We start from the raw sequence: 27,067 nt of genomic DNA, 5'->3' as shown, positions 1-27,067 counted from the left end.
CTGAAAATATCTGTGTAGTGACAATCCCCATCCAACCTGACAGAGCTTGACAGAATCTGCAGAGAAGAATGGGAGAAACTCCTCAAATACAGGTGTGCCAAGCTTGTAGCGTCATACCTAAGAAGACTCGAGGCTGTAATCGCTGCCAAAGGTGCTTCAACAGAGTACTGAGTAAAGGGTCTGAATACTTATGTAAATGTGATATTTCAGTTTTATTTTTAATGTGCAAAAATGTGATTAATGAGGGGGGAAACTATTTAATACATTTTAGAATAAGGCTGTAATGGAACAAAATGTGGAAAAAGTCAAGGGGTCTGAATACTTTCAGAACACACTTGTATGTGTGATGTGTGCCCACGTGTGGTAGCTTTAGCATTTGTCTTTGGTGTGATGAGGATAGTAAAAAGAGTAGGTTACTTTAGGAATCTGTCTCAGACCCTGTGATGGAGATATTTTTTATTATCTCCCTCCCCCTTCCCCAACACCAAACCCCAGACCCAGAATAAGAACCAGCCCCCAGTGCAGCACAGCAGTGTGGGGGTGGAGGGTGAGGAGGTGGAGGCCCACTCCCCTCTGGAGCAGGACAGCCTGATGCCGTCTGAAGAAGGCAGCGACTCCCTCTCCCGCGGCCTCCTTGGGGGCCCACGCCTCCGGGGGGACGAGGAGGACGAGGAGCTGGTGGAGGAATTAGAAGAGGAACTAGATGAGGAGGATGAGTTTGAGTCCCCTTGCCACGCCCAAACTTACAGGGACAGGTACCCCCCTCACCGCAGTCACCGCGGGGGCGTCCACAGCACCAACGGGCATGAATCACAGGACAGGCTGCTCCAGCGCGATGCCCAGCAGGGGCACAACCAGCGCAACAACTGCCAACGCAGCCGCCCCTGGCCCCGAGACAACTACTGACATTTCTAACGTATCCTGGCCCCAAGACAACTACTGACATCTCTAACGTACCCTGGCCCCAAGACAACTACTGACATCTCTAGCATACCACTGGCCCCGAGACAACTACTGACATCTCTAGCATACCACTGGCCCCGAGACAACTACTGACATCTCTAACGTACCCCTAGCTCCAAGACAACTACATGAAATCTCTAGCATACCACTGGCCCGAGACAATTACTGACATCTCTAACGTACCCCTGGCTCCAAGACAACTACATGAAATCTCTAGCATACCACTGGCCCCGAGACAATACTGACATTTCTAACGTACCCTGGCCCCAAGACAACTACTGACATCTCTAACGTACCCTGGCCCCAAGACAACTACTGACATCTCTAGCATACCACTGGCCCCGAGACAACTACTGACATCTCTAGCATACCACTGGCCCCGAGACAACTACTGACATCTCTAACGTACCCCTAGCTCCAAGACAACTACATGAAATCTCTAGCATACCACTGGCCCGAGACAATTACTGACATCTCTAACGTACCCCTGGCTCCAAGACAACTACATGAAATCTCTAGCATACCACTGGCCCCGAGACAATTACTGACATCTCTAACATACCCCTGGCCCCAAGACAACTACTGACATCTCTAGCATACCACTGGCCCCAAGACAACTACTGACATCTCTAACGTACCCCTGGCCCCAAGACAACTACTGACATCTCTAGCATACCACTGGCCCCGAGACAACTACTGACATCTCTAACGTACTCCTGGCCCCAAGACAACTACTGACATCTCTAACGTACCACTGGCCCCAAGACAACTACTGACATCTCTAAAGTACCCCTGGCCCCAAAACAACTACTGACATCTCTAACGTACCCCTGGCCCCAAGACAACTACTGACATCTCTAACGTACCACTGGCCCCAAGACAACTACTGACATCTCTAACGTACCCCTGGCCCCAAAACAACTACTGACATCTCTAACGTACCCCTGGCCCCAAGACAACTACTGACATCTCTAACGTACCCCTGGCCCCAAGACAACTACTGACATCTCTAACGTACCCCTGGCCCCAAGACAACTACTGACATCTCTAACGTACCCCTGGCCCCAAGACAACTACTGACATCCCTAACATACCACTGGCCCCAAGACAACTACTGACATCTCTAACATACCACTGGCCCCAAGACAACTACTGACATCTCTAAAGTACCCCTGGCCCCAAGACAACTACTGACATCCCTAACGTACCCCTGGCCCCAAGACAACTACGGTCATCTCTAACGTACCCCTGGCCCCAAAACAACTACTGACATCTCTAGCATACCCCTGGCCCCAGACAACTACTGACATCTCTAATGTACCCCTGGCCCCAAGACAACTACTGACATCTCTAATGTACCACTGGCCCCAAGACAACTAGCTATACCCAAACTACAACTTTGGCCACAAGACACCCACTTGTACACAATAAGTGTGCTCCTTGTCCCCAACCACTCACCCTAAATATGGAAACAATGTAGTACCAATTGTCCCCAAAACAATTACTGACTGCTGTGCACATTACCACCTTCTACAATCACACACTTCCAGGCTTACGGTTTTACTCATTCTGATTAGCTGGGGTCATGTTAATCAGATAAAAGGCTATACGTCAACAGGGCTACTCACCTCCACAATAGCAAGCTATAACTACTGGCTGTAGGTCAAGTCAAATGTTAAGATTCTTTGCATAAGGTTTCTCTATTTTAGAATGACACATTTACTGGCCTTAAATCCCTAAGACGTTTATGTATCTTTATTATTGCATGTATGATTATTTTAGGACTATTTGCACATTATGGTCAGAACAGGAACCATAGGCTCTTTCTGGATAAACAAAAGTAGGAATGTCTACATTTTACTTATCTGCTATGGGAAATAGTAATGCATCCGAATATATATTGTACATATTGAATGGGCACCTGGTTATAATCAACTTGGTCTCAGAGCATTTAGTATTATTCTGTATGTAAATCCTGGACACTCAATTAAGTATATGTTACGTTTCATATGGTATGTACTAATTTGTGAATGTCAATCAGTCATTTCATATGATATGTGTCAATTACAATTAATTTGATATGTTACAAATCTGCAAAATGTACAATATGTTGAGAATTTGCAAAATGTACATATGTTACGAATTCCAATTAGTTGTGGCTAACGTTAGCTACACTAGGGGTTATGGTTAGGAGATAGGTTAACAGGTTAGGGGAAGGGTTAGCTAAAAGAGTTAAGGTTAGGCTTATTGTTCAAGGAAGGGTTAGCTAGGTGGCTAACGTTAGCTACACTAGGGGTTAGGGTTAGGAGATAAGTTAACGGGTTATAGGGGAAGGGTTAGCTAAATGAGTTAAGGTTAGGCTTATTTTTCAAGGAAAGGTTAGCTAAGTAGTTGCAAAGTAGCTAAAAAGTAGTAGTTGCTAATTAGCTAAAATTGCCAGTGATGAGATTCACGCAACCTTTGGGTTGCTAGACATTCGCGTTATACGCCCACTCATCCACTCTGCTCAATCACTCATCGTTTTTTGCCTTTAGTAACCTTCTGTCTTATGTAACCATACCAAACATAACATACTAATTTGAGTGTCCTGGATTTACATTGACTATGTTATGTCTAGTCTATGAGACCAGGCTGTTATAAGTATTTATATTTTGGGGTTTATTTAATTTTGTCAGTATGGACTTCTTCCTGATTTCAGTTCAGATAGTTTTTACTGAGAAGATGCTGAATGTTTTGGGAGAGGCACAGGTACGCAGGCCTCGATACGGTGATCTGTATGTTAGTGCCGTAAAGCTGCAGTATATTCACATATCTTGTTTCTGTCATTACACATATCACACAGAATATCACCATGAGTTATGAAGGGAATGTAACAAATCAATATTACTCTTAACACACACACACAGAGACAAGCAAACATCCGTGGAGGCTGCTGAGGGGAGGACGGCTCATAATAATGGCTGGAAAGGAGCAAATGGAATGGCATCAAACACATGGAAACATTAAGGTGCCACCAACCTCCTGTGGCACACAGAGGCACATGCAAGCAGACACACACACACACACAAATTCAGGCATCAAAATAATGCAATATCGCATGCCTTTTTTACAACTCCAGCTGCCCTTAGTGGTGGGCTGATCTCACTCCTTCCTCTGATTGTCCTCCAGTTGTGGAGCACATTTTTTATTGTAGCATCCGCACGTCCCTTTCACACTCACTTATATGAGTCTCCAAACACCAGGCAAGAGAGAGAGAGAGCACTTCATACCAAGCACAACCTATTCAGTGTTTGTCAGACACATTCAGCACATAGCATCTCCTCTGAACCCCTTTGTTTCAACTGTCTCTATACTGTATGTGTACTGCAGTTTTACTGTCAACCTCACGAAGCAGATCCACAAGTCTACCTATATGGGAAGGTTTTTGATCCAACCAATCACTTATTCGTGCTCAACTGATCACTACATTCATTGGCTAATTATGTGTGGAACTTGTGATGTGGTCTCCTGGATTTCAAAAGGACTCACAGCTATAGCAACTGTGACATGATACCATATACCTACGTGGTTAGTCTATGAACCGATCAGTTGGGCATATTGTGGAACAAAGATCTGCATGAACAGGGTCCCTGCGGACCAAGTCTGGGGACTAACTGGTCTACTGCTTCCATGTCTAATAGGCAACTTTATAGTGTTCTGTATTATTTGAAAAATCACAGCATGATTGAAAAAAATAAGAAAATAATTCTATGCAAAGTGTTGCATGAAACCTGATTGTTTCTTTTTGCAGTTCTTCTACACTTTTAATGCATCGATTCTGATTCTCCTCGTTTTTTTCTTATTAATATTCTTGTCGACGATTCTGTTTGTAAAACGGCAGTCACTCCTCTTGAGTTACAAATTAACCACAATGAATTAACCATTTAAAAAGCAGAATGCATCTCAAATATGGAGTAACCTGACTATAACGGAGAATAATGAAACAGATTAAAATTACAACATTAATGAATAAGGAGAAGTGTGGGTTCAGGTGCCGACACTTGTATTCACTAGAAACGGAAAAGGGAAAACTGTTGAGTATTTTCTTCCCCCAAAATACTCTCTTAACGATACAAACAAAAAGGCTGATTTTTTGTTAATTGCACAAAATGTTTTACTTTGTGTGTTCTATTGAGCAGTTTGGATTGGCTCTGAAGCTATTTATTCCCACCTGCTCCTCGACGACCTATCAGAGAGAGAGGGATTGAGCGACTTGCTAAATGCAGCCTTGCAAGTCTTCGCTCACTTAAGAGATTTTCACTGTACTTTGGAGGAATGTGACTTTCAAAGCGGACCAATGTAGAAATTGACAATGAAAAGGTTTTTCGATTTATGAAGCACAATTTATACAAGGGTTATAGTTTAGTTTCCTGTCTTATATTCTGTATGCAATACAAAGCCGAACATTGAAAGAGTTAAAAACGCCTTAACCCTTCTGAACTTCCTCTTTTTTTGTGTAAGTAGAAGAAAAACCCATTGCACTAATTTTGTTTTTTTGATGGTTGCTTTGTAATGCAATAACTGCACTAAATTATAACCATGTATCTATTCACCGGACTCAATCAGTGTGCTAGCGTGACCCGACGCTCCTTTCCTCAATTTCTGAGACGAAAAAAAAAGAAAAGATTTCCTGCCTGTCGCTGTATAGAATGCTTTCTATTTAAGAATATATTAGTAAAAATGCTAAGTAAAATAAAAAAGTAAAATAAACATGACATTTTATGTACTTTTAATGCTGCCATTGTCATGTGCTTTCTTGAACGTTGCAGTTCTTAGGACAGCAATCTTTGATATCAATTCCCTGGACTCGATTGACAAGAACCTTTGTAGGGCTCTGGTGAGATCAGTTTATGAAAGACTTATTTTAAAAACGGTGTCAGTCAAAAGTTGGGTTTTATTCACTTCATAGAATTCAACGTAGCAAACATCACATTCCAAAATACTCATCATAACCAGCTGACTGATGAAAGAAAAAACACCACATCGACCACGTTTCTCTGGGAGACAAAAGGTATTCAATGTATTGGTCTTTTTACACAATTTTAAAACTTGTCACAACAGGGCTAACTCCAATTTAAAAAATAATAATACACAATCACACTACAACATTTCTGTCTTGGCCTTTTGGGACCGCTTGTGTGTTGTTACAGGGGCTCTTTGAAATAAGTGTAGGTTTGGCGCTCACATGACCTTCCATTAACGTCCCTTCCCCACACAGACCAGAGGCCCTGTATTCTCCTGTAGCAAAAACCAAAACCTTTTCCAAAACCAGAATATGAACCCCCAGGCCCTTCCATCAGGCTAACATTTCGTACAGTAGCCGGGCCACAGAAGGGGAAGCCTAACAATGGAGGAATGAGAAAGGAGGACTGAAGAGAGTGGCAAGACTGAGAAAGAAAATGAGAAAAGAACAGAAGACACCAGAAGGAAGGAGGGGGGATACCGTAGGTGTTGAGAGACTGCAAAAACAGATGATTAAAACGAGTGAAAACCCAGTGTGTGTGGTGGCAGGTCCTAGGGTGGCGTAACCCTTTAACGTGATCTGGCACGTCAGGCGAAGATGGTCTCCTCGCGTCTCTTCTTGGTGAGGATGGTACCAGGCTTGTGCTGGGCGTCGGGGTGGTTGGACAGCTCGGGGGGGCAGGTGGACACGGGGCTCTCCAGGAAGGCCTGCTTCAGGTCGTAGAACACTGACGAGTCCTCCTTGGTGAGGAAGGTCAGCGCCACGCCGCTCTTCCCAGCGCGACCCGTACGACCGATACGATGGATGTAGTCTGGAGGGGAGGGCGAAGGGGCAACGTCAGAATAAGACAAGATCTACAAAGCAGTTAAAGCATTAAAAACTAAATCCACGACTGAAACTTAAGTCGATCTCAGATCGACTGTCTGGGACCAAGTTAACCTTGCAGAATATACATGCTTAACGATCTGCATGCTATTGTGTCAATTAGGGGAAAACACTGCAAGAAACCTTTACTCTTCCACACACACACTGCGCCCAACTTTAAAAACACTAGGCACCAAACAGAATTGAAGGAGCACCAGAAAGAGGTTGATTTTTAATACGGTTAGGCTGACAATCAATCTCATGAGCAGCAGCCCATTTTCCTTTCTTCCTGTGCTCACCATATTGGCCTAGACGTAAGTACTCTCAAGTTACCAGCTTATTATATAGCTAGGTAGCATGACTGAACAAGGTCGTTTGTGATCAAACCAATAAGTAGACCCCCGGGATTACTTTCACGGTTTGTGAAATTATAGAAAGTGCGTGTGATTCCGCCATATAAAGGAGGAGAGGTCACTCCGGTAATATGGGTCATGTTTTTTGGAATGGTTTGAGCTGGACACGAGCACTTCTCTTTGCTGTCAAGCATAACTGTCGTGAAGATGCGCTCCATTTGTCCTCTCTGGCACTCTGGAGGCTCAAGACAGCGAACTTGCAAAGTCTACTCTAAATGATATTCTTTATATTTTTTAACTGATGGAGGAATAGATACTCCATATGCTGCTGTGACAGAGAACTTTAACTCCGGTCTACAAATATGGAAGGCAGTACAAAGTCTCTATGATGTAAAAAATCCAACAGACAGGCGAGTGACCTAGAGCTGGAACGATAAAACTGATCGACACTGACCATACCGATCACTTATCGCAGGCATTTCACTAAAATAGTTTATTACAAGTAGCCTATACTAGAGAATGTGATTGTTAAATGGGCAAATTGATGGCTACAACCATCAAACTAGTAGTGCAACTGTGGTGCACATTAATGTTATAAACATATCGTTCTATTTATCATCATCATCGCATCAATTCAGGGATTTGATCGCGATATGGATTTTTCTCCACGTCGCCCAGCTCGAGACCCCAGGGTCAAAGGTCATGGTCTTACCCTCGATGTTCTTGGCCATGTCGTAGTTGAGCACCATGGAGACGTCGTGGATGTCGATACCTCTCCCAGCCACGTCGGTGGCCACCAGGATGTCCTTGGCTCCAGCCTTCAGGTTGGACAGAGCAAACTCTCTCTGCTCCTGGCCCTTGCCACCGTGCAACGTGCAAGCATTGTACTGAAAGAGACCAGACGAGAGAGGGAGAGAAACATCATTAGAAAGAGAACCATTATCAACCTCCTGGTTCCTAGCATAGCCATAGTAGTGGTGAAAGGATGACAAAGGCTCAAAATAGATGTATTTGAGGTGCCCTTGATTTAGCACTGCGTTTGCACTTTTGGAGCTATTCCAGTAGTTAAATTGTACCGGGAAAACAAAACAGCACAGGTATTAGAAAGTATGAGGTCTCACCCCCATCTTCTCCAGAGACTTGGCCAGCACGTCGACACCCTTCTTCTGGTTGACGAAGATGATGATGGGCGGCTCGAACCCGCGTGCCAAAACATCCAGCAGCCTCTTCCTGGAAGACGAGACAACAAGGGAGACTCGGCATTAGCTACAGCATCAGGGATAGAAGTGATGTGTGTGTCTCTCGAGTCTGTTACCTCTTCTCTCCCTCTCCCATGAGCAGGACCTTCTGTTCCACTCTCTCGTGGGGTTTACCAGCTGAACCGATGTACACCACGGCCGGGCGACGCAGGTAGTTACGGGCCAACCGCTCTACCGCCGCGGGCATGGTAGCTGTGAACATGACCGTCTGAGAAACAGAGCGAGAAGGAGAGAGACGGATGGAAGTAGGAAAGGCAGGGGAAAGAGAATTCTCTTCTTAAATTGTACAGCTAGCTATAAAAAAAAAAAAGAGATTTTCTTCAGTGTGTGTTTATCTGCTACGGCTTTAACAATCTCTCACCTGTCTGTACTTGTGTTTTCCCATCTCGAAGTTCATCTTCATTTTCTCGGGGTCCTCTGCTTCGTCCGTGTCTGGTTTCTGATTGGTCACAGGGATGTACTCCAGGATCTTCTGGACGTCAGGCTCGAAGCCCATGTCTATCATGCGGTCAGCCTCGTCCAGTACCACGTAGGTACAGCGGCCCAGGACCAGGTATCTGTTCTCCAACACGTCTATCAGACGACCTGGGGTGGCTATCACTATCTGGAAACACACGCGTTTACTCAGACCTCACAAGCACGCGTCTTAATATGGGCAATAATATTGTGTGCGTGTGAATCTGCATGTTTGCGTGTCTGTGTGTGTGTTGTTTTCTAGTGTCTGACCTCGCAGCCCATCCGGAGGCGGAATCCCTGGTCCTCCCTGGAGATACCTCCAATGACAGCCACGGTGCGGATGCCCAGAGGTTTCCCAAACTTAAGGGTCTCCTCCTCGATCTGCTGCGCCAGCTCACGGGTGGGGGCCAGAATCACTGCATACGGACCCTGGTCCGAGTCCTCAATCCTACAGGGACAGGGGAAAGAGGGGGGTGAGAAGGATGTGTGCTTTGAATGAAGGACATGCAACTCTTGGGAGAGTAGTTTAAGGGGTAACCCTCTGGCTGGGGAGGTGACACCTCACCTTTCATCCTTAGGCAGGGTCGTGATCCAGACCAATAGGGGGATGAGGAAGGCAGCCGTTTTACCGCTACCCGTCTCAGCCACGCCGATGATGTCGCGGTTCTGTAAGCCAATGGGGATGGCTTGTCTCTGGATAGGCGTTGGATCCTGGACAACAAGGGAAACAAAGAGGAGGCCATTTTTTTATACAGCAAGCAACGGCTTCAGAGCTGGATCAGGGGAAAGGCCCAAAGGTGGCGTGTGCATGCCAAGTCCTCACAGCTGACCTTGTAGCCACAGTTGTCAATGACCTCCACGATGTGTGGGGGCAGGTTGTACTCCTTCCAGTTCCTGATGGGGTGGGGGATCTTGCCACCCTTGGTGGTGATACTGTAATCCTCCCTGAAGATACGCCAGTCCCTGTCCGCCATCTCCTCCAGCTTCTTCTGCGACCAGTGCCTGTCATCCCAACGCTGCTTGGCCTCCTTCTTATGAACCTTCTTCAGTCGCACCCTGAGGAGTGGGAAGGGGACGGCGCAGAGGTTAGTGGACGGCAATTACCATTTTGAAGCCGTTTCAAAGGCATCGATTCCAATGCTTTGTAGCGGGCGTGTTAGTTTGTCAGGTGTGTTTGTGTGCGCGTGACTCACTCCTCCTGCTCCTTCTCCTCCAGTGTGCGTCTCGTCTCCATCATGTCCACGTAGAAATGGGACTGGTCTTTCTTCTGTTGCTTGAGGTCGATCCCAGCGATGAAGCCCCGGCCATACAGCTGGACCTGGTGCTTCTCCTTATAACTGAGAGATGAAGGCAAAGCGGGATATTAGGTGGGAAGAGAGCAGGCGGCATAGGAGAGAGACAAATGTCTATTGAAGGAGCAAAGTTGTTAAAGGTTAGCGATATGCGTCGCTCTCTCGGATCGGAACGCGTCTCTCAGATCCGAAACTGGCACGGGCCTGTTTTCCCACGGTACTTTTCAGAACGGGTCTGACTGCCCTGTCAAACCCGTTCTGAAAAGGACCGTGGAAAAACAGATCCGTGCCAGTTTCAGATCTGAGACGCGTTCAGATCGGTGAGAGAGAGCGAGAGAGAAACCTCCAGCCAAACGCTGCCAGCTCCATAAATAAACAAGTGACATTGACCAAATTACCAGTTACGTGTCCTTAAAAACAGCCTATAACAAATGACTCCGCATTTAGTCTCCGTTGGACCCGTGAAGGCCTCTAATTCAGACACATGTTGGTGAAACTGAATTCATCATTCCAGCGTTCATGCAGACTCACATGGGGTTGTAGTCGGTAGACGTGTCTTCAGAGGCATCCCACTCAAAGACAAACTTCCTGTCGTTCAGGTGACGTGTCCGCCGGCGCTTCTTAGTCCCGCCCAGGTAACGCTCCTGATTGGACAGAGACGTGAGATGGCACAGTACACTGGCTTAAACACTTTGTTCAACCAATCATATCAAAGCTCACTCCTCCTAGCCTGTACCACCGCACACTGACTCGGTACCGGTGCCCCCTGTATATAGCCTCGTTATTGTGTTACTTTTTATTTTAGTCTACTTGGTAAGTATTTTCTCCTTCTTGAACTGCACTGTTGGTTAAGGGCTTGTAAGTAAGCATTTCACGGTAAAGTCTACACTTGTTGTATTCGGCGCATGAGACAAAGTTTGATTTGACCATTTAAAAAAAATAAATCTGAGAATCTCCAGTGAACATGTTTTTAGTTCAGGGTCATAATCACTAGGCACCAAACACAGGACGACAGACTCAAACAGGCAGGGACGACATCACGTTGTCCAATAAGAAACATTGTTTCCATTTTCTGTTGCAAAAATATTTTGCTATGTTTTGCTACGGTATCCATGAATGAATACAACCCAGAAATGAGCCTGTTTTCCTGAAACCGGCCCATGGCAGAACCTCAATCTCCAGACATACCTTGATGGCCTGGAGCTCCTTGCCCTTATCCTTCTCCTCTCTGATCTTCTGTCTTCCGTCGTCCGCTTGGTCCCCGTTGTTCTCCCGCTCCATCCGCTCTCTCCGTTCTCGTCTGTCCCTCTCCTGGGGGTCCTCTGGGACACGGACAGATATACACTTTGTGAGCCGACAGTATTTTTAATGGAACTGTTAAAACAACTTACACCCTAACTCCAAGCACTGTCAGAGACCGAACCAGAGGTCTAACAGTTAGATACCCAACTTCCAGAAACCTAGGTCATGTTCAGTGGGGTGCAACGTTACTGGACGTTTAGATAGAAACACATGATGTAGAACAGACGTGCTTCTCTGTTGTGTAGAATAGGGAATCAGTTAAGTTCTTTAGAAGACATTTCTATCAGCGACATTCAGAATATTGCGACCTGACTAACCCCACATAGAATAACTATCTTCAAAGTAATGACTGGGGACGTCGAGTTGTGAAGTGAAAGCTTCTTTTAGTAATAATACTCGTTCACGTTACATTTAACAACTTTAGACAAACAATAAACTTTCTACAAACAATAAAAGAAAGTTGCTAGAGACAGTCAGGATAATCATTTATCACTTGTACATAACTGGCACGTTCTTCCTTTTTCTACTACCTGTCGCAAGGCATTCTGGTACTTGCAGTCAATAGCGTAATCCAATACTAACCAATACAACATAAATATGAATGTAGTTCTCTCAATCTCCATCACACAAATTCTAATATGTAATTGTATGTAAATAACTGTAAAGAAAATATCTTTAGATACAGCTCAATTAATTAACTGTAAACCATTAAAAGTTACAACACCCCAAGCTTCACCTACCATCTTCCTCCCGACTAACCCCAAGCCCCTCCTACTCACCCATCATCTTCCTCCCGATGTCCTGGAACATCCTCCTCTTCTTCCTGTCCTCATCGATAGTCTTCTTCCTCTCCTCAGTCTGCTGCTGCCTCCTTTTCAGAGCCTCCGCCTCGCGCTCCGCCTTGGACAGGAACTTGGGCTGAGAGAGAAAGGCATTCAAAATCATGAGGAGAAACTTAGCTTAACATTCTTAATTCGTACACTCCCATCTTGCTCCTCACTGCAACACCCAACAGATTGACTCTCAAACGAGCACTGTTAAGGTCTCACCTTTGCCTCCGCCTCCTCCTCTGCCTTCTTCTTGGCTAGAAGTTCCTCTAGAGACAGTGGCTGGACCTAAGAGAGATGCAGAGAAATACTCATTATGAAACACAATGCAACTCGAGGTACATCACAACGTGGTAGTTAGCTGGGCTTGGGAGAATAGCGAGACCACTCCCTGGTCTTACCTTGCTTTTCTTCTTTTTCTCATCTTCCTCATCCTCCTCTTTCTTCAAATCCTTCTCCCTCTTTATCCTGTCCTTGGACTTGGGGGAGACGCTTCTGTAAGGAGAAGTACCCACTCAAGTTGAAAAGGTAGCGGAAAACGATTTGAAAATGTCTCTGCATATTGCGTGATGTTTTAAAGACGCATAGCTCACACTCAGTTCCTGAACGGCACAACGTGGGAGTGTTCCAGATAAACATTCTGCTGAGAACCATCAGATCTTTATAACGCCTCTGGATGGAACCATATCAATAGGACACCTTGATCTTGTTATCCGGCTCAAGCCGGCACCGAATAGTCACCCGGTGACTAAAAACACCAGTCTGATTCAAGCCTACAGACCTGGATTTCTTGTTGCAGTCTTTGTCTCTGCGGTGACCGTCCTTATCGCGGTCCTTGCGACCCCTCTCTCTGTTCTTGTCCCGGTCGTGCTCCTTTTCTCTCTCCTTGTCCTTCAGACGGCGATCTCTGGAGGGGGAAGGAAAGGTCAGAGACATAGAAATATTACCAACCTGTGATAAACCCACTGGAAGTTGACTTGAAATGACAACAACAAGGTTCCAGTTTAACATTTACTAAACCGTATTAGCGCACTACATGGCTGCCATTGCACTCAGGCCAGGTTCATCAACAAGACTGCTGCGCAGGCGCACTAATAACAGAGTGATAGCCCCGTAATAACAGAAATATAGGGATACTTAAAACATTAACTTAACACTGGACACCTTTCAAATACAGTGGAAAGACCGAGTCAGATAGCAGGCGTGGTTCGCCTAGCCAGAATAGTTTCGATCAGTCGGTCGCACATCTTCCCTACAGGTCGAAACGCACCGCTGCATGAAAAATGTACCTCACTCCAGGGATGGAAGATGTCGCTGTACTCCTAATATTCCCATTATACAAACTGATAAATCGAGAAGATTGAAATACTGCAAATTTTTCATTTAAACAGCCTTTTTCGTTCTCATGCTAGGTAGCAGAAGCCACACCAACCATTTTGGAATGGCACGTAGAACATCGCATTGAACAACAAAGGATAGTCAACCAATCAGGCTCAGAATGGACTACTTCGTTGCGCTGTGGAAATGTCAAAATAAAATTCCAAAATGGCTGCTATGGCTTCTGCTACCTAGCACGAGGACAAAAAAGGCTGTTTAAATACAGCGTTTCCAAACCCTGGTCCTGAAGTACCACCAACAGTACACGTTTTTATTGTAACCCTGGACAAGCACACCTGACTCAACTTGTCAACTAATCATATAGATTAGAGCTATAGAGCTCCATTTTTATGGAACGGTCTGCCTACCCATGTCAGAGACGCAAACTCGGTCTCAACCTTTAAGTCTTTACTGAAGACTCATCTCTTCAGTGGGTCATATGATTGAGTGTAGTCTGGCCCAGGAGTGGGAAGGTGAACGGAAAGGCTCTGGAGCAACGAACCGCCCTTGCTGTCTCTGCCTGGCCGGTTCCCCTCTTTCCACTGGGATTCTCTGCCTCTAACCCTATTACAGGGGCTGAGTCATTGGCTTACTGGGGCTCTCTCATGCCGTCCCTGGAAGGGGTGCGTCACCTGAGTGGGTTGATTCACTGATGTGGTCATCCCTGTTCTGGGTTGTGCCATGGCGGAGATCTTTGTGGGCTATACTCAGCCCTGTCTCAGGATGGTAAGTTGGTGGTTGAAGATATCCCTCTAGTGGTGTGGGGGCTGTGCTTTGGCAAAGTGGGTGGGGTTATATCCTTCCTGTTTGGCCCCGTCCAGGGGTGTCCTCGGATGGGTCCACAGTGTCTCCTGACCCCTCCTGTCTCAGCCTCCAGTATTTATGCTGCAGTAGTTAATGTGTCGGGGGGCTAGGGTCAGTTTGTTATATCTGGAGTACTTCTCCTGTCCTATTCGGTGTCCTGTGTGAATCTAAGTGTGCGTTCTCTAATTCTCTCCTTCTCTCTCTCGGAGGACCTGAGCCCTAGGACCATGCCCCAGGATTACCTGACATGACTCCTTGCTGTCCCCAGTCCACCTGGCCGTGCTGCTGCTCCAGTTTCAACTGTTCTGCCTTCTTATTATTCGAACATGCTGATCATTTATGAACATTTGAACATCTTGGCCATGTTCTGTTATAATCTCCACCCGGCACAGCCAGAAGAGGACTGGCCACCCCACATATGCTCTCTCTAATTCTCTCTTTTTTTCTCTCTCTCGGAGGACCTGAGCCCTAGGACCATGCCCCAGGACTACCTGACATGATGACTCCTTGCTGTCCCCAGTCCATCTGACCGTGCTGCTGCTCCAGTTTCAACTGTTCTGCCTTATTATTATACGACCATGCTGGTCATTTATGAACATTTGAACATCTTGGCCATGTTCTGTTATAATCTCCACCTGGCACAGCCAGAAGAGGACTGGCCACCCCACATAGCCTGGTTCCTCTCTAGGTTTCTTTCTTCCTAGGTTTTGGCCTTTCTAGGGAGTTTTTCCTAGCCACCGTGCTTCTACACCTGCATTGCTTGCTGTTTGGAGTTTTAGGCTGGGTTTCTGTACAGCACTTTGAGATATCAGCTGATGTACGAAGGGCTATATAAATAAATTTGATTTGATCATCAAGCCCTCAATGAGCTGAAGGAAGTGTTTGGCCAGGACCAGGGCTGGAAAACACTGTTTTAGAGAATGGGAATATTAAAAGGTACAGCAGCATCTTCCATCCCTGGATTCCACGCTGCCCTGATTATGGCAGCAGTGCATTTCAATCTGTAGGGAAGCTGTACTTAATGCACCCGAAAGGTTGAAACTATTCTGGCAGGTTGTTCGCATTCACCCACGACCAATAATTCTGCGTCATTCAAACCTTTCTGCGGATTTGGATCGGTTGCGTTCACGAGAGCGTTGGCGAGGTTTCCGGTCCTTGGACGGGGAGCCTTTGCGTTCACGCTCTCGTGAGCGACTGCGTTTCCGCTCCCGATCCTTATCCTTGACTCCTGAGGTCTCTGCTGCATTGTTTTTGTCGGTTGGATCACCAGCCATCTGTGAGGACAGAATGAATATAGCTTCGAGTTGTAGGTCGTCAAGTCCATGTTACCATCGTCTCAGTGTATTACGTCCCCAACCTCCACTATTAAGTTCTGATTGTACATGACATCGATAAATGGAGACAACAATTAATGGCGTAACCATCATCCTATCAACTAGCTAATCACAAAAAAAGACAACGATAATTTGACTCAAGTGTTTTAGTGCTGGGCTGGAATAAATAATTGCACGCTCAATAACTATCTAGCTAGCTCTCTCTAATTAGTTGGTGGTTGGTTAGTGAACTAGCTAAATGTCAGGTAATTATCTACCTAGGTAGCTACTGAGGTAACTAGCAAGTATGATATTATCATCATGATTATTTTTTGCAAGACTCAAAAACAATCTTTTTGTATTTTTTTTCCCCATTAGCCCATTGTTAATGCAGTACCAAATGTTTTGCGTGTCAGCCGTCAAGTTTTCAAGATATTGGACTTCCAAGAAGCAAATACGGAGTTCCAAACAACAGAGAACTCTGACTTCCAACTTCAGTGTGTTTCAAGACAACTGGAAACTCAGGGGGGAAAAACAGTTTTGAACAGTCATCCTACTCGGAATCCCAAGTCGGAAAAGTAGACATCTTTTTAGAGCTCATACTTTCCGACCTGAAGTTTCCCCCCCCCCCAGAGTGCCCATGCTGTGTTCAAGACAACTGGGAACTCTGAAAAATACAAGGTCAAATCATGACGTCAGCGATCTTTAGGCCAGAAAGTCAGCATTCTCGGAGGCCCGAATTCCCAGATGGAATTCTGAGTTGGATGACCATTCAAATAGATTTTTACCAGTCTGAGGTCCCCCCTACAGTTCTAAGTTGTCTAAATGCCACGTTCAAAACAACTGGGAACTCGGAAAAACACGAGGGTAAACCATTACGTCAGTGATCTTCAGGTCAGAAAGCCGAAGTTCTACAAAGAAGCCCGAATTCCCGAGTTGGAATTCTGAGTTGGATGACCATTCAAATCGATTTTACCCCCGTCGGAACTCGTTTTTTCCGAGTTCCCAGTTGTTTTGAACGCAGAATTAAAAACTTGACTGCTGACATGCAAAACATTCCGGGACAGTTATCAACGCTGGGCTAAAGAAGGAAAAAAAAGCGATTTATTGGATTTTATCTTTAACTTCCTAACGTTACGTAGCTAGATAGCTAACTTTAGATACTAGCTAGCAAGCAAGCTCGTTAACGACTGGGGGACAGATTAGAGAAATAAAACACGTTTCATGGATTAAAGTCAAAACGTTATTTATAAATACTGCAACTGTAAGGTTTTACAGCATAACATAAGTAGGTAAAATGCATGTATAAAACTTAAAATACGAACCATGGTCTCTTAAAAACAAGATGCTTACGAACTATCTTCGTTTTACCAAGCCGCCATGTTGCACGACGCCACAAATGAAAAGCACAGCGGATTCTGAGTCTGGTAATTGTGGTTTTCTAGAGGCGTTGCACAGTGTAGGTTCAGCATGGTGTTAAAACCATTTCCCTACATTTCCCAAGAAACACCGGTACAAGGTTAGGGCCCACATTGTTTAGAACAAGGATACCTAAATGCCTGCGTGGTAATTCGTTGAGCTGTTATGCACGTTTGAAACACAAGGTGGCGCAAACTTGCGTATGTGTTTTCAACAGACGAGAAGCAAGTCTGCTACGCTCTGATAGATAGGCTACTACATCATTGACTCGACTATGTAAACAACATAATACAGCCTATGGATACAGTAGGCGAGATATAAAGAGACTGTTCTACACATTTATTCATTGAAGATCCCCAAGTTTATGCAATAAACAAGAGAAGTGTCCTTATATTATGAGATGCATCCTGCAGAATGTTCTCATGAGTTACATGTATTGTAGCAAATTATGTTTGCATTCTTTCTTTTATTTGTTTGGAACCTAGTTTACTTGTTAATCCCTGGTCCCCCGTCTAAATGGAACAAACAGTACATGTAGTCTTCGAGTATTGAGGAATCTTTAGCAAATTGGAATTTAAACAGAGCCCCTCGGACAACTGAAAGGAAGACTGCATTCTAATAAAGCTTCTGCTTATATAAATGGTGGTAATTTTATTCTTAGATGATGGATGTTGATGTTGATAATGGTTTACTAATCTGTGTTTCCCTTCCATTGAGAGAGGAACACTCCATTAGAGTTATCTTATTACAATGTTCCGGGGAAGAGAACAGAAACATTCTATCAATCCATTAGGCTTACATTGGTTGAAATTCATTTGTGGCATTCCACTTCTATACTCACATTTCATTTGATATTTCACTATGACTTTAGTATAACATTAAAAGGAAAGGAAATCCACCATGCAACATTGAAAATTTCCCCTAAGTGTGTATTGCCTATTATTGAGATGGGCCTTCGCATTCATCTGCATGCAGTATCACAAAACAGTTAGGTGATCAAGAGATGGAGGGAAAGGGGAAAAGAGACACCCAGTTCCATTTAGCCAGGTGTGATTTAGTCAGCCATCTATTCATGTAGAGACTATCAATCACGTTCCAGTCATTGAATCACAGGTGTTTCTCTCAGAACCAATTCCTGCCCGGCTGCCCCTCACCTTTCCCCCATCTGTCCTTATTGTTCCCCTTTACCCCCTCTGTACAGTCCCTTGCAGCCGCCACTAGATTCCTGGGCCCGCCTCTCCCTATTCCACTGTGAGCCACGTGCGTTATATGCTCCACTCTCTACCGACTCTGCACCGTAGTCTGCAGATTTTCAAAGCAGAATGCCTCTCTCTGAAATTGAGGATTGTTGTATCTGGAAGATCTGGTTAAAGGATTTGCTTTATCTGCCATTTGGAGACACAATCCCACATCCACAAGAGGACACACACGGACACAATCCCACATCCACAAGAGGACACACACGGACACAATCCCACATCCACAAGAGGACACACATGGACACAATCCCACATCCACAAGAGGACACACACGGACACAATCCCACATCCCACGAGAGGACACACACGGACACAATCCCACATCCACAAAAGGACACACACGGACACAATCCCACATCCCACGAGAGGACACACACTTGTGCACACAGACAAGTAGACAGGAACAACAAGGCATAGCACAGTAGGCTACTACAGCGGAAGTATGGTTGGGTGATAGGGAATTTATGGCTTTTGCAGGATAGCTTATGTCAGAGTATCAGTCACTGTACTGTAACTGTCTTCATATCATATCTCAATAGTCCTATTCATATCTCAATCTCTACTATAGTCTGTGCAAAGGTAAACACAGAGTGTAAGGACAGACAGCCTCGCCAGGAGCTGAGATGGGAGAGGAACTGATTCTTATTCTGGGCCTGCCTTTGGCTCCAGGGGGACATTGAGAGAGAGGTGCGGAGCAGCTATGGATGAGAAAACTATATCAGCATGGAGACAGATCAAAGTTGATGCTAAACAGGGGTGAAACTGAAATATAACAGGGGGGAACAATACATTGATTATTCACTCGGTTGTATAGTAACGGTGGATGCTGTTATGAATATGAGGTGAAGCTGTCAATGAGAATCTTTCTTTCTCTGTATTTTGTTTAGTCTTTTCTCATCTGTGAACTAAAGAGGAGAAGTAGAAGGTGGAAAATGAGGCGTAACTGTAGACAGGGTTAATACTGTATCTTCATATTCATACACAGCTTCAGTGACAGTGTGAAACGAAGCAATGCACTGTCTATCAAACACTGTATTGATTTGAAATGGAATGGAATACAGGCTACGTAATTGATTTTTAAGGTTGATTGAATGACAAAATATGTCTGAGGCAAAGGATTTTCTCACAAAGAATGTATGGACACATCAAGGTCAACGGTATGATTGTGTATATTTTTGGTGTAGGAAAAACCTCAGCCAACTGTTCACACACACACACACACACACACACGCACACACACGCACACACACACACACACACACACTTTATACCATCCTACTGTTGCTATGACAACAGTTCTTGCCACAAAATAAATTGCCTGACAGACAGATTTGAGAGAAAATGTAATGTTATCATGTGTTCTTTTCTTGCTCCTGGCTAAATCATAATAAGTATGGGGTGAAAATTCAACAAAATCCCCCAAATGCTCTAAATTGTACAAAATATCTAGTGGTTTCAACTACTTGTTATTAAGTAACTGGTTATTTTTTGGGTTTACTTAACTTTTCAGTCCAAGTGTTACCTGAACTAAAAACAATTAGTTGGCCCAAACTTAGCTCCAACATGATGTTAGAAGAATTCAATTCCTATATGTTCAATAACCAATTAAATTATAACAGAGCAAAACACCTTGTCCGTTTCTAAGAATTTGTAAGGTTCTTATTTGCATAAAATAGACAAAGATCAGTCTCAATATTAATCAATAGCGTTTATTCCCGAGAGCTCTACCCATCATTTCATGTACATTGGTTTATATACCTCTCATTTCGTCATAAATGTCCCTCCTCCTCTAAGACAATGACAAAGCCGCTTTTCAATTCCATTCCAACACATACATATTGCTTATCATATACTACCACATGTTACACATTCTCCCCTCCCTGGTTGGGGACCAGACATCTTTCCTGTTGTTAGTTTCACTGTGATCACAAATTGTCTGTTAACACTTCCTCTTGGCCTATGTACAAACATTCTTCACCAGACAGGATATAATTCTATTAGTTATAATTCTACATTAAATGTATACCTCATTTAGTTATTATTCATAAAAATAAAAACGTAGCCAAAAATTCAGTTAATGTACAGAGTGCGTAATCAGTGGCAGGGAAGTCAGACGCAGGAGGGCAAAACTTGGTAATAGCCGGAGCAGTTTAATTAATAACAAAACCCAAGGCAAAAAATAACAAGAATAATTGGGTACAAAAACCCGGCACGCACCAAACAACACGTTCACAAGCACTTACAAATAAACAATCCCACACAAAGACATGGGGGGAACAGAGGGTTAAATACACAACAAATGATTGAGGGAATTGAAACCAGGTGGGAGGAAAAACAAGACAAAACACACAGAAAATGAGTCCGCCCGAACTAGGACCCGACTTCGGCGAGCAAAAGTCGTGACAGTAACCCCCCCCCTTGACGCGCAGCTCCAGCAGCGGGCCAACACCGGCCTCGGGGACGACCCAGAGGGCGAGGCGCAGGGCGATCTGGACGGTGACGGTGGAACTCCCGCAGCATTGAAGGGTCCAACACGTCCTCCACCGGACGGTACCCCTCCACAAAGTCCACTGACAGGTGCGACCTAGGCCGCTGTGGAACGCGTAAGGGGTGTAGCTTTCCTCTGGGCAGGTGCCTAGGAGCCTTACACTTGGATCACACAGAGCAGGAGGAAACATAAACCCTCACATCCTTGGCCAAGGTAGGCCACCAGTACTTCCCAACCAAACAGCGCACCATCCGACCGATCCCAGGATGACCAGAGGAGGGTGGTGTGGGCCCAATAGATCAACCGGTCACGGACAGCAGACGGAACGTACAGAACTTTAGCGGGACACTTGAGGGGAGCGGGCTCTGCACGTAACGCCTGCTGAATGTCCGCGTCCAGCTCCCACACTACCGGCGCCACCAGGCAGGATGCCAGGAGTATGGGAGTGGGATCCATTAGCCGCAGTCGGGACAGTGCGTCTACTTTCACGTTTTGGGAACCTGGTCTGTAGGAAAGGGAAAAAACAAAACGAGTGAAAAACATGGCCCACCTTGCTTGGCGAGGGTTCAGTCTCCTCGCTGCCCGGATGTACTCCAGATTGCGGTGGTCAGTCCAGATGAGAAAAGGGTGTTAAGCCCCCTCAAGCCAATGTCTCCACACCTTCAGAGCCTTGACAACAGTCAACAGCTCCCGGTCCTCCACGTCATAGTTTCGCTCCCTTGGGCTGAGCTTCTTCGAGAAGAAGGCACAGGGGCGGAGCTTCGGTGGCGTACCCGAGCGCTGAGAGAGAATGGCTCCAATCCCAGCCTCGGACGCGTCCACCTCCACTATGAATGACAGAGGGATCCGGATGGGCCAGCACGGGAGCTGAGGTAAACAGAGCCCTCAGGTGACCAAAAGTCGTGTCCGCCTCAGCCAACCATTACAAACGCACCGGGCCCACATTCAGCAGTGAGGTAATGGGAGCCGTTACCTGGCCAAAACCCCGGATTAACCTCAGGTAGTAATTGGCAAACCCTAGGGACCACTGCACTTCCTTTACCGTGGTGGGATTCGGCCAATTACTCACGGCTGAAATGCGGTCTCTCTCCATCTCCACTCCCTAGGTGGAAATGCGGTACCATAGGAAGGAGACGGACTGCTGGAAGAACAGGCATTTTTCAGCCTTGACGTACAGGTCATGCTTCAACAGGCGACCAAGCACCCTGCGCACCAGGGACACATGCTCGGCGCGTGTAGTTGAGTATATCAGAATGTCATCAATATGCACCACTACACCCTGCCCGTGCAGGTCCCTGAAAATCTCATCTACAAAGGCTTGGAAGACTGATGGAGCATTCATCAACCCGTACGGCATGACGAGGTACTCATAATGCCCTGAGGTCGTACTGAACGCCGTCTTCCACTCGTCTCCCTCCCGGATACGCACCATGTTGTAAGCACTCCTGAGATCTAGTTTGGTGAAGAAGCGCGCCCCGTGCATTGACTCAATCGCCATGGCGATAAGAGGTAGCGGGTAACTGTACCTCACCGTGATCTTATTTAGGCCTTGGTAGTCAATACACGGGTATAGACCTCCATCCTTCTTCTGCACAAAAAATAAACTCGAGGAGGCGGGTGAAGTGGAGGACCGAATGTACCCCTGACGCAGGGATTCAGAGACATATGTTTCCATAGCCTCCGTCTCCACCTGTGAGAGGGGATACACGTGACTCCTGGGAAGTGCAGCGTCTACCAGGAGATTTCTCGCACAATCGCCCCGTCGATGGGGTGGTAATTGAGTTGCATTCTTTTTGGAGATGCGCACGGTGGAGACCTGGTCTGGACTTTCCACCGTAGTAGCACCAACGGAAACCCCTAAACACCTCCCCGAGCACTCTTGCGACCACCCCGTGAGAGCCCTCCGTTGCCAAGAAACAGTGGGGTCATGACAACCTAACCAGGGTAGGCCTAGCACCATGGGAAATGCAGGAGAGTCAATGAGGAAGAGACTAATTCTCTCCTTGTGACCCCCCTGCGTCACCATACCCAGAGGAGCGGTGGCCTCCCTAATCAACCCTGACCCTAATGGTTGACTGTCTAAGGCATGAACGGGGAAGGGCACAGCCACGGGAACAATGGGGATCCCTAAACTATCTATAAAATTCCCAGCCGTGACTGAATCAAGGAGCGCCTTATGCTGGGAATGTGGGGAAATCTCAGGGAAAGAAACATACAAAAACATGTGTTCAACAGAGGGCTCTGGGTGAGAAGGGTGCCAGCTCACCTGGGATGAGGCCAGAGTGCCCTGCCTGCTGCCTCGATCCCCAACCAACCCGGCACTGACCGGCAGTGTGACCTCTGCGGCCACAGATGGTGCACGAGCTAGAACCTCCTCCAGTCTCTCTATGCACAGCACCTCCCAGCTCTATGGGTACCAGAGTGGTGGTGCTGGGGGATGGAACCAATAGAACCCGATCTGGACGTCCGCGGGTGGCCGGCAGGTTATCCAGCCGAATGGTCCACCAGGTCCACCAGCTGGTTGAAAGTGAGGGTGGTGTCCCTGCAGGCCAACTCCCGACGTACGACATCGCGCAAACTGCAGCGATAGTGGTCGATCAGGGCCCTTCATTCCATCCTGCGTCGGCGGCCAGGGTCCGAAAATCCATGGGGAACTCCTGGGCGCTCCTCGTCCCCTGCCTCAGATGGAAGAGACATTCACCCGCCGCTCTACCCTTGCGTGGATGGTCGTAGACTGCCCGGAAGCGGCGGGTGAAATCCTCAAAATGGTCCAGCGCCGCCACTCCTTCTCCCCACACGGCGTTGGCCCACTACAAGGCTTTCCCAGAGAGGCACGAGACGAGGGGGGACACCTTCTCACGACCTGAAGGAGCCGGGTGGACGGTAATAGTTAGATTAATTGATAATTGACACAGCCATTGAGACGTAGCAGGAAGATCAGAATACCATGTTCAAAGCAACTGGGAACTCTGAAAAATACGAGCTCTGACTGGGAAAAATCGATTTGAACGGTCATCCAACTCGGAATTCCAACTCGGGAACTCGGGTCTCTTCTAGAGCTCCGACCTTTGATCTGAAGATCACTGACGTCATGATTTGACCTCGTATTTTTCCAAGTTCCCAGTTGTTTTGAACGTGGCATAAGAGGTTGTGAGTTCAAATCCCAGATGAGGACATGTTGATTAATAATTACTGTATACATGAACATGCATAATGTAATCATCTATGTCAACGTATGCAAGTTGAAAACATTTTATGTTAAAAGCATTGTGTGTGTGTGTTATGAGTTCAACAGCCTTTTTTTAGATAAGATGAACAAATGATATTTTCTAGTTGATTGAACATACGAGAGAAGTTGAGCAAACGCATTTTAAAGTTGACTGAATTTTTGCCTACGTTTTCGCAAGTTGGAGCTAAGTTTGGGCCAACAATTCTTTCAGTTCAGGTAACACTTGACTGAAAAGTGGACTAAACAAAAGAGGCCGTGGAACCAGTTACTTAATAATATATTATTTACAGTGTATCGTCGACCTGATACGATACGATGTGCTCTTACTGGATGTATGTTCCTTCCATTCCTTCCTCTCCTGTGTGAGGAAGGAATGCCTCAGTCCCAGAGGAATGTCCAGAGTTCATACACCTTGGCAGAGGGCTCAGCCTTTCTAAAGGCCACAATAGTCATCAAACAGCAGAGTAGAACAGTTGTTGTGCGGTGTACACCCATCCAATGACCACAGAGTAGCTGCATGTCACAGCTTTCTTCTGTTGAAGGAGAGGCGGACCAAAACGCAGCGTGGTTATTTTGATACATCTTTAATAAAGATGACAATAGAACAATACACACCAAAAAAAACAAGAACCGTGAAAAACCGAAAACAGCCCTATCTGGTGTAACAAAGACAGGAACAATCACCCACAAAACCCAACACCAAACAGGCTACCTAAATATGGTTCCCAATCAGAGACAATGACTAACACCTGCCTCTGATTGAGAACCATATCAGGCCCAAACACAGAAACAGACAAACAAGACATCCAACATAGAATGCCCACTCAGATCACACCCTGACCAAAACAAAACATAGAACATACAAAGCAAACTATGGTCAGGGTGTGACACTGCAGTTGTCTGTTCTACAGTACACAGTGCCTTCAGAAAGTATTCACACCTGTTGACTTTTTTGTTGTGTGTATTACAAAGTGGAATTCAAATGGATTGAATTGTCATTTCAAGTCAACGTTCTAAAGGAAATACTCTATTAATGACAAAGTGGAAGAAACATTCTAACATTTGTAAAAGATTCATGAAAAAAACAAACACGAATATATCTTGATTAGGTAAGTATTCAAACCCCTGAGTCAATTACATGTTCGAATTACCTTTGGCAGCTATTACAGCTGTGAGTCTTACTGGGCAAGTCTATGAGTGCTTTCCACACCTGGATTGTGCAACATTTGCCCATTATTCTTTTCAAAATTCTTTAAGCTTTGTCAAATTGTTTGTTGATCATTGCTAGACAACCACTTTCAGGTCTTGCCAAACTGTAACTCGGCCACTCAGGAACATTCGACGTCTTCTTGGTATGCAACTTCAGTAGACATTTGGCCTTGGATTTTAGGTTATTGTCCTGCTGAAAGGTGAATTCATCTCCCAGTGTCTGGTGGAAAACAGACTGAACCAGGTTTTCATCTAGGATTTTGTCTATGTTTAGCTCCATTCCATTTTTTTATCCCCCCCCCAACCTGTCCTTAATGATTACAAACATACCGATAACATAATGCAGCCACCACTATGCTTGAAAATTGGGAGAGTGGTACTCAGTAGTTTGTTGTATTGTATTTTCCCCCAACATAACACTTTCTATTCAGGACTTTGTATTGCTTTGCCACATTTTTTGCAGTATGACTTTAGTGCCCTGTTGCAAACAGGATGCACGTTTTGGAATATTTTCTATTCTGTTCAGGCTTCCTTCTTTTCACTCTTGTCAAAGAGGTGAGTATTGTGGAGTAACTACAATGTTGTTGATCCATCCTTAGATTTCTCCTATCACAGCCTATCACTCTGTAACTGTTTTAAAGTCACCATCGGGCACATGGTGAAATCCCTGAGCGGTTTCCTTCCTCTCCGGCAACTGAGTTAGCTTATATCTTTGCAGTGAATGGATGTACTGATACACCATCCAAAATGTAATTAAAAACTATAATTATTAATAACTTTGCTCATAGGGATATTCAATGTCTGCTATTTATTTTATTTTACCCATCTACCAATAGGTGCCCTTCTTTGCGAGGCATTGGAAAACCTCCCTGGTCTTTGTGGTTGAATCTGTGTTTGAAATTCACCGCTTGACTGAGGGACCTTACAGATAATTATATGTGTTGGGTACAGAGATGAGGTAGTCATTCAAAAATCATGTTAAGCATTATTTTTGCACATACAGTGAGTCCATGCAACTTGTTATGTGACTTGTTATTTATTTTGGCTTGCCATAACACAGGGGTTGAATACTTACCGACTCAAGACATTTAAGTTTTTAATTCTTAATTAATTTGTATAGAAATATATATACGTAGATGTATAGAAGAAAAATGGCACTTTGACATTATAGGATAGGGTGTGTCGGCCATTGACCAAAACATCTCAATTTAATCCATTTTAAATTCAGGCTGTAGCATTAAAAAAAATGGGAAAAGTAAAGGGGTGTGAATACTTTCTGGAAGCACTTTATGTACTGTACCCTATTCTGCAGTGAATGTAGTGAGTAGCCAACATCAAAAACTGGCATGAGAACTGAATAGCGCACAGGTGATTTACCATGAATATTCGAACGCGATTGGGAATTCTAACTGACCTAATTGGCTTTTGTTTATCCAGCAAGTTTAGTTCATCTCTGTTATGGTAGGTACATGGTTTGGTAGCTCTGCCATGTGAGATCATTGGTCATTTTGCATGATCGTTAGGAGTGTGCAAGTTGAAGCACTTTTAGCAAGTGTTGCGTAATTACAAGCCGTCACACTGTCCTAATGGCCCAGGGACGTGTGTCTGTACTATAGACTTTGAAAGAAGACGTCAGTGATTTCTTGCATAA

At 45.3% G+C, this 27,067-nt stretch overlaps 2 protein-coding genes across 2 annotated transcripts in view; one reads left to right on the top strand and one right to left on the bottom strand.

Moving 5' to 3' along the window:
• cacnb3a (calcium channel, voltage-dependent, beta 3a) overlaps positions 1-1,932 on the top strand; it is a 28,822-nt gene extending 26,890 nt beyond the window's left edge. Inside the window, exon 14 of the mRNA XM_024375203.2 lies at positions 496-1,932. Within this exon, the coding sequence (XP_024230971.1) occupies positions 496-906 (411 nt within the window). The 3' untranslated portion in view covers positions 907-1,932. The remainder of the gene's footprint in view (positions 1-495) is intronic.
• Positions 1,933-5,878: 3,946 nt separating this feature from the next.
• Positions 5,879-17,293, bottom strand: ddx23 (DEAD (Asp-Glu-Ala-Asp) box polypeptide 23). Its single transcript, XM_024375201.2, has 17 exons — positions 17,138-17,293; positions 15,598-15,773; positions 13,100-13,225; positions 12,720-12,813; positions 12,541-12,606; positions 12,271-12,409; positions 11,378-11,511; positions 10,721-10,833; positions 10,091-10,234; positions 9,728-9,953; positions 9,463-9,608; positions 9,168-9,345; positions 8,803-9,045; positions 8,498-8,649; positions 8,304-8,412; positions 7,895-8,069; positions 5,879-6,776 (listed from the first exon to the last, which is right to left on the bottom strand). The coding sequence occupies exons 1-17, from the start codon at positions 17,138-17,140 to the stop codon at positions 6,553-6,555; spliced, it is 2,448 nt and encodes an 815-aa protein (XP_024230969.1). The 5' UTR covers positions 17,141-17,293; the 3' UTR covers positions 5,879-6,552.
• Between the last annotated feature and the right edge of the window lie 9,774 nt (positions 17,294-27,067).

The sequence above is a fragment of the Oncorhynchus tshawytscha genome, linkage group LG16 (assembly GCF_018296145.1).
Source record: "Oncorhynchus tshawytscha isolate Ot180627B linkage group LG16, Otsh_v2.0, whole genome shotgun sequence".
In the NCBI taxonomy this organism is placed as follows: domain Eukaryota; kingdom Metazoa; phylum Chordata; class Actinopteri; order Salmoniformes; family Salmonidae; genus Oncorhynchus; species Oncorhynchus tshawytscha.
This window is presented reverse-complemented; position numbering and strand designations above follow the sequence as displayed.